This window comes from Labrus bergylta, chromosome 10, assembly GCF_963930695.1.
Source record: "Labrus bergylta chromosome 10, fLabBer1.1, whole genome shotgun sequence".
NCBI lineage: Eukaryota > Metazoa > Chordata > Actinopteri > Labriformes > Labridae > Labrus > Labrus bergylta.
In genome coordinates, this window is record NC_089204.1 from 9,220,304 (window position 1) to 9,235,860 (window position 15,557).

The following is a 15,557-nucleotide window of genomic DNA, read 5'->3' on the forward strand; positions in this document are numbered from 1 at the left end:
AAACACTACAAAGTCTTGACTGTTCTTTTTGTTACACTATTTACAGAGACCCAACATAAACTCGAGGCAACATTCAGAAAGAGTACACGTTGAGCAGCCATCTGTGTTGGGTTCGGAGAAAGAATGACATAAAAAGAACAATAACAGCAACAACAACAATAAGCGGGGAGAAAAGTAGTATGGCTTAATGTATTTTTGTCTGGCTACTCTATTTGATTAAGTTTATTAAATACTCTTTGTTTGGGGGGGGGGGGTGCTTTGTGGTTTACACTGTCTAGTGTTTCATCTAGTCCAGAGGGTTTCATGATACTTCTGAGAGGAATAGATTTGAATGCAGACATCACTGAGAAGTGTTGTTGTTATTTTTTTTTATCTCAAGTAGTCCAGAAGTAAAACATTTCAGATTTTTTTAAATAAATAATGTATTAAATGAATTTCCTGCGTTGACATAATATTCAGAGATACAGACCAGTTGGTTTAATTGTGCCCATCTGCCAACAACAAACATACAGTAACAGGTATATTGCACATGTTCATTTGTCTACAGCCAAGCTGACCAAAATCGTGGGATTGAAATATCAGAAAAAGGTTTTATAAGTCAGTTTAATACCCCGATTGATTAGTAAAGATTTTAGAAGACGCTGACATACCATTCACTTTAAGAAACCACTCCTTTAATTATGCATAACTGTATGCCTTAATACATTTTAAACTGTTGAGTTGGGTTATTTCTATATGGGGTTCTTTGGGGATTGACTCAGTTCTACAGCCTGCCTCAAAATGCTCTTTGAGGAAATGCAAGTTGTGGAAATTTTACTTTGGCTTTAGCTTCAGAGGTGGTTGTTCATATCAAAGTCTTTGGTTCCCCAAACTGGGTATGTGGTAAGTTTATGCAACACAAACACTTAGATCAAGGTAAGGGGCATATTGTTTGGTTAAACCTACTGTGACTATCTTTAACTAGACAGGAAATGAACTAAAATATACTGATGCTTATATATGAAGTAAGACATCAAATAAGACTATCAGTAAGAAATGTATTTTTTCTATATATTTATTTTAATGCCTGTCACAGCTGCCACTGGGTCTGTTTAAGAGCACATAGTCAGGAACTGCTTTTGTTTATATTTTGAACAAAAAGATTCACAGAAAGTGATACATCTGACAATTAAAAGACAGCAGGGTGATTTTTCTTGAGACAACACAGCTAACACATGTAAAGGACAGGATCAGCAAAGAAAAAGTTGACTGCTTTGTCAAGTCTAGTTTCTGCAAGACAACACACTTGTTAAAATATTTGTGAAAGAAGGATTTATTACAGAACTGAACTTGAATAACATTATGTTTTAATTTACTAAAGATAGAAACTTGTTGAGTAATGTGAAGAAAATAGCTGTAGTCAGCCTATAGGGATTTTGAGAAGCAGTAGGTTCCTTTTGTGTTTTTTCTGCAGACCCATAAAGCCATCATGCTGGAGTAGCAGCTACAGCAGTGGGATTGTCAGTGAAAATCATGCTTCTTAAAAGGCGAGAAATCGATGCCTCCATTTGAAGTGAGGAGATAATTTTTCTCCCAAAGCCCATAAGGACATTCGAGCTGCTGAAATGAAAATGGTCACTCGATAATTGAGTTTGAAAAGACGTCAGTGTCAGTGTCATTGTCAGGCGTGTTAGGCCTGTCTTCATCCATCTCTGACCACAGCTCGTGTTGATACTACGTTCATTTAACAGTGATTGTCGGTTTCCTGATGCAGAAACATTCACACTGGCATTTGAAACAGTATTTTGTTAAAAGTCACAATACTGACTTTTTTACAAGTTAAATAAACACACAAATAATGTTAAACAGCGTTAAGCCCTGTGTTAATTTAGCCTATTTTCCTGTGGGGTATTTCGTTCTTTTCCATTCATTTAAGTAAAATCGTTTACTAAATGTGTTATATGCTATTATTATCATTCATAAAGCATCACATGATGATATTTGTTATGTTCCATATTAACAGGATGGATTCGTCTACCTGGTGATCAGGAGCTACCTGCCTTTGAGGCTACGGCCTCAGATTAAGTCTCATTGCGGCACGGCCTCGCTCCAGTATTGCAATTCATCTCAGTTATTTGGCCGCCTCTCTCTCGGTCCCTTTAATGCTCATTATTGGTCCCCATTTAAATGTATTGGTGCACCTAAACGAGCGGATAGGCTACCACATTCATTAAAATTTGACGTCGGGCAACTGACCAATGAGAGCCGCTTAATGCATGTAAAATATTAATGCTTTAATGACCCGAGTGAAGTAATTGAGTCCCAGTGGCTTTTAGAGCAAAGGAAATCAATGAGCGACACGGTTTAGTTTTTCATTTAATTGTTCTGGAATGTGTGTGTGTGTGTGTGTGTGTGTGTGTGTGTGTGTGTGTGTGTGTGTGTGTGTGTGTGTGTCTTAGAGACAGCACTGGCAGAATTTCACAGGAAATGCGCTCCTTATTTATGATCTACGATTAAACAAAGTTACAGCCATTTGTCGTAATACAACAAATTTGAACTCGTTGCATAAACCAGGATAATTTCCTGGCTCATTCACATTTTTAATGACTGTATAGCCTAACCCTAATGCTAAAATATTGACTTATCAATTATTTGTATTATTAAAATTTGACTTTCCACTCTGGGGTGTGGGCTACTTGTAGTCTTGAAAAGATGCAATGAAAAAATAATGTAACTAAATATCCCAGCATACATAAGTCTAACAGCTCTGTTCTGTTCCCTCAAATGAAAACGCATCAATGTTTGCGGCACTGTCATCCCTCTGAACATGAATTAATAATGGCGCCAGCTTCATAATAATAAATGAGTTGCCTTGATAAAACATCAATCATTTTTCAGTGATTTATATGGTATCATTTAAACCCATTAAGCCATTTTATTAAGGTTGTATTTCCGCAGCATTTGGTCAAAGCAGCAAAGTTGCATAAATTGTCTTATTGATTTCAAATGATAAACTAGAACTTTGAGAGCGTCATTTTGAACTAGGCTAGGAAGGTTATTTATTTGCCTAAGCAAGAAGATACGATTTTATTTGTTAGGTGTTTTTGACCATACTGACGCCTCAGATCTTAATTGAGGGAAAAACTTTGAGACCAGGCAAGTAATAGTTTTTTCTCTTGATCAGAGAGACACAAGACACACACAAAAATAAAAAATAAAATCGGAAACATGCAATTTGAGTTTAATTATAGCCTGGTTGGCTTTCAGTGAGTAGGCATATGTGTGCAACTAGGGGAAATGATCAAACAACACTTATAACCTAGACTAATCAATGGAAAAATCATGTTTATTAATGCATTTAAGCAGGATAAAAAGAAAAAAAACGAGAAACATTGGAATAGCGGAAAATCTGTTAAAACGAATGTGATTATTTGGTTATGAGTGAGGGAGAGACAGACTGTGAAACAGAGCGACTGAGAGACAGAGGGACAGAGAGAGGGAGAGAGACACAGAGAGAGAGAGACAGACACAGAGAGAGAGAGACTGAGAGAGACAGAGAGAGAGAGAGAGAGAGAGAGAGACACACACAGAGAGAGAGAGAGAGACAGAGAGATAGAGAGAGAGAGACTGAGCGAGAGAGAGAGAGAGAGAGAGAGAGAGAGAGAGAGAGAGAGATAGAGAGAGAGAGACAGAGCGAGAGAGAGAGAGAGAGAGAGAGAGAGAGAGAGAGCATAAGATAAACCTACAGTTGTGTTATTGATCTTGTCCAGCTGTTAATCAGTGTTTTATGAAGTGCGCCACGAAGCCTCCACGGAGCTCACACAGGGTTTTAGCCAATCGAGTTTCCAGCCTTAAAATTGCTTCTTAATCTCGAGCTGTCTATTTGGCAGTTTGATTGATGTCCTCGCGCTGCACAGAGGGGGGTGGGTTCAGGCCTACAGTCCGTCCTCGCTCTCCTGCACGCTCACACAGTCTGACTCACACACGTGCGGTCGCAGCAGACAACGAGCGGAGCTCAAACGTGAGAAGAAGAGTCCAGGGAGCTCAAAGGTGAGAAGCCGGGACGGAAGAGTCCAGGGAGCGGCGCGTGGAGCAAGCTGTGTTCCTCGCGCCGGAGCGCAGGGCTCGCGGAGGCCATGGATCACTTAGGGCTTCTGGGGGCTCACTTGCAGCACCACAGTGGAGTGGAGCCCATCAGCTTTGGCATCGACCAGATCCTCAGCAACGTTGAGCAGAGCTGCATGCTGGGCGTAAGGATGCACGAGCCGGACTACGGACATGTGGCTTATAACAACAGCGCGAGCAATGGCTTCACGTGCGGTAACACCGGATATAACGGCACCAGCAGCTCGTGTGGGATGGCTGCCCTCGGCGGGGCTTATCACATGAACATAGGTGTGAATGCGAACGGGACAAACGTGAACCCTGCCGGGGTCATCCGTGTGCCCGCACACCGACCTCTGAGCTGCGGAAACTCAACCGGGCCGCCGGGCAGCGCGAGCATCAATAACATGGGCTCGCTCACATTCCCCTGGATGGAGAGCAACCGCCGCTACACCAAAGACAGGTTCACAGGTAGGTCAAATACAATAGCCTATATATATATATAGGCGTTTTTTTCACGATATTTTTCATTTGCATAGGCCTAGCCTATACAGAATATAACACTAAAGCCTTAACGACGACAAATAGGCTACATTTTAAAACACACAATTTTTCGTTTCCCTTTGGGCCACAGCCTACAGTTAAACCCATCATATCGGCCTTTTGCTACGTCCGCTATAAAATAGTCTAAAAAGATCCAATGTCATCGTGATCCGCCAACTTATTTTTAGCTTACACTGAAGCCTTTCTCTAAAGAAGTGATTCATGAATCAACGTGTAAGACTGGCTATTATTCGATTATAAGTAGGCTAATTAAAAGTAACTTAACAGAGATGACTCATGCATACCTTCAATTAAGACCTTAATTGATTGGTAACTTTTCCCCTTACATACAAATACAATGTATACAATGTGTGGCATGGCACAACATTTAGGCCTATTTGTTAACTTAAGTAGCCTAATCAAATACTAGATTTTTGTTAGCAACTTTCAGTGTTTTGGGATTATCAACCTGTAACTGTTGCCTATTTTAAGATTGGCTAAATAAATAGTAGAAAACTGACGTCTGCTGTCACTTTGGGATTTATTTGTCATTTGACAACCCGTGGATCAATAATCAAATGAAATTTGTGGCTCCTTCATGCAGAAAAATAATACAAAAATAGTACGCTAAGTGTATGATAAAAAATACAATAAATCCAATAATTGTACAGACCTATAAATCTACTATTACAGGTAAACATACATTATAGTCCTTCATATCAGTGTCAGTGCAATATGATTGTTTAATAGCAAAGTGAATGATTGTTATTGTGGGAAAATAATAAAAACAGTTATATTCATATATGGTCGAGTGTTTAGTTGCCTATAGAGTTAGATAGTATCACTGCTTGTGGAAAGAAGCTGCTTTGTAACCTAAAGCAATATATACTTCAGCATCACAGGACTCTGGTTGAATAGGCTGTTGTTATGGGGTTTTTTTGTTGTTATTGTTGTTCCTTGGGCTCTTGGCAGTCACACCACCTCACAGATATGACTATTTTGCTCAGATGGGCATCAATTAAATCCCTTATGATTGTAAGTTCCTGCTGGCTGATTTGTACTGTTTCCAGTCAGGATGATTTCTATAGGTGCTTTGTCAAAATAAAAAAAATAGATTAAAAAAAACTTGGTAAGTGCTTTGTTTATGAGCTTTCAAGACGATTTGTGATTTCAGTGATTGCTTCTCCGCCTCCACCTAAGCTCAACTGATGACATGCTATTATAATTATTTCCAATATTTGTTAATGGTATTAAAGAACTTAAGATTAAATATAAATTTGTGTAGAATGTCATTTAAATACTAAATGATGAATATTACTGAGTATATTTAAAAAGTCCTGTACCAAAGTCTCTGTTCAAATTTTTGTGTATAGCAGCAAGGGACTGGAGTACACCCAAAAAAGATACTGTCATCATTACTAATTCCACAGACCTGCAGTCAAGCACACTTCTATTTAGCGTCTGCAGTCTTTAACATGATTTTGTTCCCTTTAGGGTTTTATTCTGCATTGTACTGTATAACCTGAGGCATCTCCTGAGTGAGTCAGTAATGTGTTGGACAAAGAGAGCTGTGTAATCTCTATCTGTCCTCTGATGCTGTCCCTAAAGTCTTCCTCTTTGTGATTCTTTACCTCCTCTGCGTCTATAGAGCCATCAGTTTGGTTCACAGTAAACTCTTAAAGCAAAATCCCTCCATTACATTGATAAAAACTTACGCCATTCATGTTCTAATTATTACAGTCTGCTGATACAATGTCAAATGTAAACCCATTATTTACTAAAGACCACACTTGTTATAGAACTGTGGGGAAATACTTTGTTTTGGTGTATGATTTCATGTACATTTCTCTTTAGCTGAAAAAAAGTTACATGTGAGGGCTCTTTGGTTATTGTATAAAAGGAGAATCTTAAAAAAAGTATGAACCTTCAGATTTATACATAAACATTTAAGTCTAAGTTCTCCAGAACTTCCAAAATGGGTTTTTGTTTGTGATTAGAAACAAAGACACAAACACCCACTCACACCTCAAAGGTGTTCTAGCATAAAAGTCAAATAAATAAAGCATTAATACATTAAACGATACAGTTTGACACATTTTTTCTGCTGTAATCAATTGTTGTTTCAGCATTAAGATGGTTATAAACTGTGTTCTGTTTATCCGAACACAATTGAGATATCATACTCACTCTCTTATACTGTACTGCTGTGCGCTACTTCGTTTGTTTCCTGTCTGGCTGCCTGGCATACCTTGCTCTGACTGTTCCTGACCTAGTTCTGTCCTGACTTTACTGTCTTTTCCTTTCCTTCCTCTTCCTGTCCTCCTGCCCTGTCCTCTTGTCCTATATCCCAAACTGTCCAGTGTCCCTCTCACCCCTCACTGTGACACGTCGTGTAGGTCATCCATACCAGAACCGGACACCTCCTAAGAAAAAAAAGCCTCGGACGTCATTTACACGGCTGCAAATCTGTGAGCTGGAGAAACGTTTCCACAGACAGAAGTACCTGGCATCTGCTGAGCGCGCTGCCCTGGCCAAAGCCCTGAAGATGACTGACGCTCAGGTCAAAACCTGGTTCCAGAACAGACGCACCAAGTGGAGGTAAAGCAATGTTTGATTTGATCGGAAATCAGTTTTCAGTTTTCTCCCCTTTTAATGATATATTGTTTGATGAACAGAGCAGATGGTGATTTTGGTGGTGATTTTTGAGAGCCTCACCAAAAAGGCCCCGTAGGCTTTATGTAGGACTAGAAGCCTGTTAGGTTCCAAGGGACTGTCAGGGGTCCCCCAATGGGTTTGAGAGGCTGCGGGAGGTTGAAGGACCCCCCACCCCCCCAAAGAAAAAAATAAGTGGCTTACTCTTTTCATCTCTTTCAAACTTGCAAATTCAAATTTTTTTCAAATTGAGAAAAAATGTATTTCATCCCAAATCATGAATAAAATTGTTGTTTCAGTTGCCGTTTATTTAGGTAGGTATGGAACTACAGTTATGTGTTGTATTAGACTTCATTATCATTGGGTGTGATGATGATAAAATCACAATTGTTTATATTTACAATTATTATTGAATTTAGTTGATATGAGCCCATTTAAAGCCTCCTTTGACATGAAATTGTTCAATAAGAAATTGAAGTCAAAAGTTGTTTTGAGATATCTGAATTAGCTCATTTTAAACATTTCTGTGAGGTAGACACAGAACAGATTTTTCTTAAATGGTCATTTAAACGTGGTTGAATTTAAAATATTGATTTGATACACAAATTAATTTTCTACTGATAGGATATAACTTCTATAGGTTGAATTTTAATGTGCTTTTAATAATAAAAGTATATCCTCTTTAAAGGCAGTAAACATTATGTCTTGAAATGAATGCATTCCAGGTCAATAAGGCTATTGCATAAACTTTTCAGATTCCCTGAAGAATCTTTGTTTCCGATAAATATATATAAAAAAGGTATTCATATAAGTTTAATCAAAACGAATGGTCCAAAATTGTGGCCACCAAATAGAAATGTGCTCATCAAGTCTCAGCTTTGTTTTTGTGCATTTGCACTTTAGGTAGGCCTATTTCTATTTAAATATTCGAATTTTACTAAATAAAACGTAGGGAATTAGCATGTTAAAATAGAATAGCAATTTTGTCAGTATTTTTTCACGGTTTTTTAACGAGGCTTTAAGAAAATGGGAAGAGCAACTCATTCGCGATTTTAATGGGCTATCCAGCTTTACAACTGCGTATCTACTACAGATGAGCATTTTGAAAGACTGCTCCTTTCTGGATTCTTGAATTTTGAATACTAGGCATAACCTAGAAACTGGACTGCAGAGCTTATTGCGTTTTTTGCGTTCACTTTTTTTTTTAACTGTCGATTTGATCATGGAACAAAGGAGGGAAATGAAGCCCAGAGTAAACTATATTCTGTGCGTCGACCAAACTTAAATAAATTAAAAGTGGACTAAAGAATTAGACTATTTCGCCTGGAGAATATCCTGGCTTTTTTTTACCGGATCGGTCCCGGCGTCTGCGGCTCAGAAAGGAGAATGGGTCGTGCTGGTTCGAGATAAATTCTTCTTGGTTATGGCCGCTCAAAGACTGAAAAATGCAAAAATATAGGACGGCCTTAAAAAATGTCTAGGCCTACATATTTGAGGCCTATAATTGTTATGGAGCGCGTGTTTACGCACTGGGTTACTTCAGTCTGGTTTTTTTTGTCGTCTCTGTTGCAGGCGGCAGACGGCGGAGGAGCGCGAGGCGGAGCGGCAGCAGGCCAACCGGATCCTCATGCAGCTTCAGCAGGAGGCCTTCCAGAAGACCATCAACCAGCCGGTCACCCCGGACCCGCTGTGTCTGCAGAACAGCTCCCTGTATGCCCTACAGAACCTGCAACCCTGGACAGAGAACACCGGCAAGATCAGCAGCGTGTCGGCCTGCGAATAGAGCCAGCGCGCAGCGTGACTCCCAGAGACATGGACATGGACGTGAATCCGCTGGAGAGCTCCGTGAAAAGGAGGTTTGGTGCTGGACAGTTGAATATATAAAGGTCAGCAGGTCGTCTGCCAGCTCTTATTATCACCCATCCTCTGTCAGCTATGATGCTGGAACTGCAGCTATAACAGAAAGCATGATTCTGATGGGGTTCCCTTTAGTTTCCACTGCTCCCATGTAATGGGGGCCCACAGTCTTATCTGGATCCTTCACAGGTCTGGACTGAATCCAAGCTTCAGCCCTGCAGGGAACCAGATCAACATTCTGAAAATATTTTGGATGGGCATTGCAGTGTGCTACATACATACATCTGCAGAAAGCTCCCAAGAGGAGCAGGAGGACAGACTGACATCAGTGAGTTGTATTATACTTGCCTGTAAAGGACTTGATGTTTCATAAACAGCATATTTTCATAGGCTATTTGATGTTGGCTAAAAAAAAGAAACGTGTGTACTGTACATCTCTCTCGACATCAATGTCTGATTGTGTACGTCCTCAAAGTAACTTTTTTATTCATCTAATAATGTCAAATAACAGCACTTGTTTTAGCACCTTTTTATGAACTTATGCAGGCTATAAACTGACACATTAACAAATGGAAATGACTCCATATGATTATTTACAGCAACACACCAAGGTATTTGTCTATTTTACCATCAAAATAAAAATAATACTGAATTGCACTTTGCAGCCATTAAACAATGACCACTTTTTACCTCTTTGTACCTTGTTTGATTTTTTTGTGGACTTATTATTTTTTATATCTGGTGTTCATAAACTGTATTTTTACTCTGTGTAAGGACGTCTGTGTGGGATGAGATCCAACGAGCTGACCAATTACGAAGACAAGTCTGTGTTCATATGGATTTTATTATCTTTTCTTTCCTTATCTGCCAGTATAAGAGTGATTGTGAGTTTGTTTGATTCAAAATAGACAGTGAAGAGGGAGCTGTGCTGCTATTAAAACAGTCATGTTGTTTTTTTTTGTGTTTTTGGTTGATAACGGAGAATCTAACAAGTGACTATCACTCTGCCTCGAGTGATAAATGAAAGAGCTAGAGAGAGTGTGTGTGTGTGTGTGTGTGTGTGTGTGTGTGTTGTTTTGGATGCTAAATTTCCTTTCCTTTTATCATTTAATAAATGTAAAAATGTCTGACTAAGAATTTCTTCCACATTTTTAGTTTAGTTTTAACTTTTTCAGTCCAAACATTTAGATCGTTTTCATTAAAACATCATTTAGCCATATATAAGAGTAAACTTACAGACACAATATTGTCCAGCCCATACTTTTTTGGTGTCAAAATTAGCTTTGCTTTATTTTTACAGATGTTTTACAAAGAATTCAGTCATTGTTGAATCTTCATCAGGTGAAAAAACACTAAACTGAAACTTAATATAAACATAAAAAAGCAGAGGTTCTGATCCAGTTGATGGACCTGTGTTCCTGGTTTACCATGACAGCACCTTAAACATTGCCACACTGCTATTTGAAACATACGGATTAAAAAATATAGTTTATAGCAGCTTTAGTTTCTGTTTTTAGATTCAGTTTTTTTATGCACAATTTTGAGATCACTTCTCTTAAGTAGGTCCCTATGGTCCCTATCCAAGATCATTTTTACATGGTTTTGAGAATAAACCTTTTCCTTTATCTAATTTTGAAATGCACGCACACAACAAACCTGAAGCTTTTAAATATCCCAGCAAAGGAATACAGTGAAAAATACAAAGTGAAATGGTGTGGTTTTTTATATAGGAGCACAGCAGGGCAAAACAGAATTTCCTCCATGAGGAATTCACAAATGACTTCTTCCTCCTCTAATGATACCATAGGCAAACCCCCAATGTAAATATAAACATTAAAAACAAAACAATGCTCACAAAAAGAGTTTTTTCTGGTGCACAGTTTCATTTCTACATTTAATTCTGCGAGAGTGACTCCAAGAAAAACTGGATGAAGCTGGTGCACATATTCTGGTGGTACCTAAGAAAATCTTAACTAAAATATTGCAGTGATTTGGTTGATTAAATTATTTATATGTTTTACTTCATGCAAAATATTTTTTACATTGATGAAACTTTTTAAGCGAGATCTCACTCATACAAGAAATACCCCAAAAGTTTTTTGTGTCCACTGATTTTTCTAATGGGAATTTGAGTCAGCAGTAAATGCATAGCAAGCCGTTTGGCTGTGAGAGTATGTACGTGTGTGTGTTTAGTGTGTGATGTGACATTCTCCAGGACTTTCCTCTAAAAGGTTGAAGAGGAATGTAAAGGAGAATTTCTTTATCCACTTGGAAAAATCTGCACAGAGTCTCTAGAGGTAAGCTGCACTGAAACACTCCTGGAATTCCTCTCACACATCCAACAGAATTTTACCCCAGGGACGTAAAGTGGTGACTGGAGCTGATAAGGAAAAGCAAGTTTAGAAAAACTGAGAAAAGCAGCACTGTTCTTTGGGGCTTGGTATGTTTGTGCGTTAAATAACCAATCAACCAACCATGTTGATGACCAAACCATCTGTTCAAAAACTGTAGTGTCTAATAATCTTGTCATTTTTTTCAACCTTTCAAATGTGCTCAGCATCAAATCAACACTTGGGCATGGAAAATCTGAAATCAGCAACAGCTCTTGTATAATCCTGAAAACTCTCAGTGCTAAAAAAATCTTCATTCAATGCAGACACTAAGTAGATCCATATGATAAGTTACCCAGTCTCTAATTTTCAATAAATCATCACATCTTTTGATGCTCCATACATAATGTATTGTTATATTAATGCTGTGTCTGTATTGCAATAGCACTGTGATGTTCTGTAAATCAAACAGGCTCTAGAAAACTGATGTATTAAAAATGAACACAGGTAAATTCCCTTGTTTCTCAAACACAGTCCTGTACATTTATAGATAATCAAAAGTAAACTCAGATCTATTCAGCTACTCTTTAACGCTGATATTCAGTAAGGGATGTAGCTGCAACAAGAGAGGACAGTTGAAGAATTCAGAGGTAGCCACGGTGGCCATGTGTTGCTTCTGTCTTCCAGTATCAGCTCATTTATTTCTCTGTTTGTTGCCTTTTGATTTATCGAGATACGTTTTCATCAGTGTGTTCTAGGTGTCAGTAGGTGTATTTGCTTAAGCTAAGCTATGCTCACAACAGTTCTGTACTAACACATATGGCCTTAGATTGAAATAACCACTTCGGTTGGTTTTTGAAGAAAATAAACTATTAAATGAATGAAATTTATTTACAGAACAAATGCTACTGTTAATTACTGTTTAGAACAAATGGTACAAATAGTACAAAAGCCAGGCTTGCTGATTTGACAATGTTGTAACTAAAGAAAAAAGTCTGTTTCTATCCATACTATGTGACATTGTCATTTTTAAATAAAGGCAATGGCCATGCTTTATTGTTTGCTCTGTACCCTATTTAACCTGTCTATCATTATACAACCTACAACTAGGCTACTATTTAAGCTTGAGTCAAGTTACTCCTCATACAATATTGAATGAACTAATGGTGGATGTGCTAAATGTTATGTCAGTATGGAAACATCATCTGTTCACCACAGTGAAGTGCAGTTACTCTGTTATCCAGTGTTATATCGCCCCCTACTGGTGAAAAATAAACATAGCCCTCGTCATTTTCCGTCGCCAAGTGATGATGAAAATTACGTAAATAAAGCTCGACAAACAACGACACGATTGTGTAAGAGTGCAAAGACGTCTGGGCACAGGATACGTAATTGGCTTGTGTCGCTTCTTTCCTCCGGTCAGCTGCAGACATGTCTCTTCTGCAGGTGTGCGCTTCAACCAGCAGACGACTTCTTTCTCATGGTCGAGCTGTGGACTCTGCATTTACTGGTCAGTTTGTCGACGTTGCCTCTATTTTGTTTTCTGGTCAGCCCAAACCACATTTACAAAGTCTCTGTTATAGTTCAGCTATTCTTTTTTTGTTTGTTCTTCGTAGAGCATGATTTAGGATCTCTTTCTTACCTTTATTGAGACTTTGACAGTCATTAAAGTAAGGTTAGTGAAGGTTAAATCAGAGCTTCATTGTGCACTGCCTGCAGCCACCTCAGCTTTTATTCTGAACTCCTCGGCTCGGATGTCTGTGTTGGTTTGTGTTGTGTGTGCTGTAGGGTGTTCACGGGCAGCCAGTGGATTGGTGAAGGACAAGGAGCCGCTGAAGAAAGCTAAAACCCCTCAGGGTCGGTTTGACACCCCGGAGGAGAAGCAAAGAGAGGTTCTGGAAAGTAAGTTTGATTCGGGGGCTTAACGACAATCACAATGATAACATAGTAGTGACTATGAGGACAGGTGAAGTCCCTCAGACATCTTCTAGATTATCAATGGACACTCATTGTATTGTTCAAATGATTTGAGCTTAAATGCTGAAAAATAGTGTGCAAAATCTGCCCCCCCTTCTCCCCCGGTATTTAAAACAGAGAAAAATCATGACACTTTTCTCACTGTAATAGAACAAAGAAGGCGGTCAGTAAAATCTGAAATGTGTTGTGCTAATGACAATTCGTAAACAAAAGTATTAACAAAAAATTAATCTTCCTAAAGCAATGCCCCTGCATAAAAATGTAGTTTGTGTATTTTCTCGTGTGTGTATGAAGAATCTTAGTAATTGTACATGAACATGTTGAACTTCATCAGTAAGCATTACTCTATAAAGATGTTGAAATGTAGCAGAATGTTAATAAAATGACAAGAAGAAGACACCAGGTTCAGCCAGGATTTGTAAAAGGAATTCTGACCTTAATAAGTAGAGGTCCTTGTAAGGGTGGCCTAGTGGCTTAGGTCCAAAAATGAGGAAAATGCAGTCCAAGTGAATTTATTTACAGTGGAAAAATCAAATTCAGCAATATGTACAGTGCAGGCCTGGAGAACAATGTAAAATAATACTTGCAAGAAAAAAATCACAATGCAAAAAGTGACAAACAAAAGAAGAGACTGAACTCTAAACAATGCAGCTCTGTACACTCTTTATTTACTGTCATCAAACTCTCCAACACTGTTCACCTCCAACAACCAATGGCCTGAAAGGACCTCAAGCCTCCTCTTATATAGGAGTTGGCTCCTACCAAAAAGGGTTGGAAATCAATTTACTCTCAGGAGAGTATTTCCTGTTCTACAAACAACACATCATATCTGCAATAAGGCTAAAGGCATATCAACATACATTTCCATTGAGTGAATACTCAAACAGCCATTTAAATAACAGATTTCATCTCAACAACCTAAACACCCCTCCACCTCTAACAAACATGGCACTTGGAACACCCATATATAATCCACAGGCAGACTTCTGCTCTGTTTGTTCCTGGTTAGAAAGAGTGCAAACAAGGCTGTGGAGAAACAGGTGACTAACAAAGATATATTATATGTGTAACAATGAATGAAATGTTTTAATGTAAAAATAGTCCACATGTGTTTTCTTTTGCTTAAAAATACAATGTTTGACATTATTTGTTAATGAGTTTTTCTTAAGTTTTGTCTGAAGTCATTTACACCAAGTAGGCTACTAGTTGCTAGTCATGCTAAGCTAACATTAACACAGGCCTCTCGGCTGGCTTGATGTTACTTCAAGAGTGTCTGTTTTGGCATTAGCACATGAAAGTGTGTGTATTATTTTAGAGGGCACGAGGTTGCCCTGTGACAGTCCTTACTGCATTTATTAAGCCCAGTGTACCCAACAAACTGGACAGCGTGTGTACTGTCAACTGTATGTTTCAAGAAGATCATCTTTATTCAATCTGTATCAAATAAATACATTGAATTACTCTCCTGTTGATCTCCAGGATTCCCTGATGATGTAAACCCTGCAACCAAGGAGAAGGGGGGTCCCCGGGGCCCAGAACCAACGCGCTATGGAGACTGGGAGAGAAAGGGCCGCTGTGTTGACTTTTAGACCATTATCTATGAAGTGGTTTTATTATCATTGATTGTGTTTGCTGTACTCTGGTAATCTGAGTTTCTGTTCAGAAGATGAGAATAAGACAGGGATATAAACTGTTTGTTACTATCACTGTGTAAACTCTTACAGGGAACAAAAACAATTACAAAAACTATTTTTTTTGGCATAAGTAGCTTGATTTACACAAAATGTATCATGTCTCTTACTGCTGGCCTTTGTGGTTGTCAAAGAAAATGCCATCCATTATCACCGATATATGTGACGCTTCAAGACATACTTTGCACATTGATGGAGTTTGGTTGCATGTGAGAGTGAGACATTTTTGAGTGCTGGTCCTATTAAGCTTTTTTGTTTCGTCAACGAGTATGAAAGATGAGATTAATTAAAGGACCGATTGTTCTGTTTTCATGTCTGTTGTGTTAATTGATTCATTTAAAGCATATATAGAAACGGGTTTCAATTTTTTTTTTTTGTAACTAGAAACTACCAAATGAGCTAAGTTACAATTAACTGGTTTAAA

General features: G+C 38.4%; 2 protein-coding genes across 3 annotated transcripts; both read left to right on the forward strand.

Moving 5' to 3' along the window:
• Window positions 1-3,756: 3,756 nt before the first annotated feature.
• tlx1 (T cell leukemia homeobox 1) lies at window positions 3,757-9,824 on the forward strand. Of its 2 annotated transcripts, none has more exons than XM_065959894.1 (3): window positions 3,757-4,554; window positions 6,987-7,224; window positions 8,851-9,824. In XM_065959894.1, exons 1-3 carry the CDS (start codon window positions 4,116-4,118, stop codon window positions 9,059-9,061), a joined length of 888 nt encoding a protein of 295 aa, XP_065815966.1. In that variant the 5' UTR covers window positions 3,757-4,115; the 3' UTR covers window positions 9,062-9,824. The 2 variants fall into 2 exon arrangements, with proteins under 2 accessions (XP_065815966.1, XP_029131537.1); XM_029275704.2 differs by having other exon boundaries at window positions 7,023-7,224.
• A 2,962-nt stretch (window positions 9,825-12,786) lies between these two features.
• sdhaf4 (succinate dehydrogenase complex assembly factor 4) lies at window positions 12,787-15,441 on the forward strand. The gene is made up of 3 exons (XM_020626748.3): window positions 12,787-12,975; window positions 13,254-13,367; window positions 14,922-15,441. Exons 1-3 carry the CDS (start codon window positions 12,897-12,899, stop codon window positions 15,029-15,031), a joined length of 303 nt encoding a protein of 100 aa, XP_020482404.1. The 5' UTR covers window positions 12,787-12,896; the 3' UTR covers window positions 15,032-15,441.
• Window positions 15,442-15,557: the final 116 nt, after the last annotated feature.

Excerpts from the sequence above, each read along its gene's own strand:
- tlx1 (XM_065959894.1), top strand. The coding sequence starts at position 4,116 with ATGGATCACTTAGGGCTTCTGGGGGCTCACTTGCAGCACCACAGTGGA. Across the intron at positions 4,555-6,986 it reads CACCAAAGACAGGTTCACAG|TGTCCCTCTCACCCCTCACT; the intron begins GTAGGTCAAATA and ends CAAACTGTCCAG. Across the intron at positions 7,225-8,850 it reads AACAGACGCACCAAGTGGAG|GCGGCAGACGGCGGAGGAGC; the intron begins GTAAAGCAATGT and ends TCTCTGTTGCAG.
- sdhaf4 (XM_020626748.3), top strand. The coding sequence starts at position 12,897 with ATGTCTCTTCTGCAGGTGTGCGCTTCAACCAGCAGACGACTTCTTTCT. Across the intron at positions 12,976-13,253 it reads TGTGGACTCTGCATTTACTG|GGTGTTCACGGGCAGCCAGT; the intron begins GTCAGTTTGTCG and ends TGTGTGCTGTAG. Across the intron at positions 13,368-14,921 it reads GCAAAGAGAGGTTCTGGAAA|GATTCCCTGATGATGTAAAC; the intron begins GTAAGTTTGATT and ends GTTGATCTCCAG.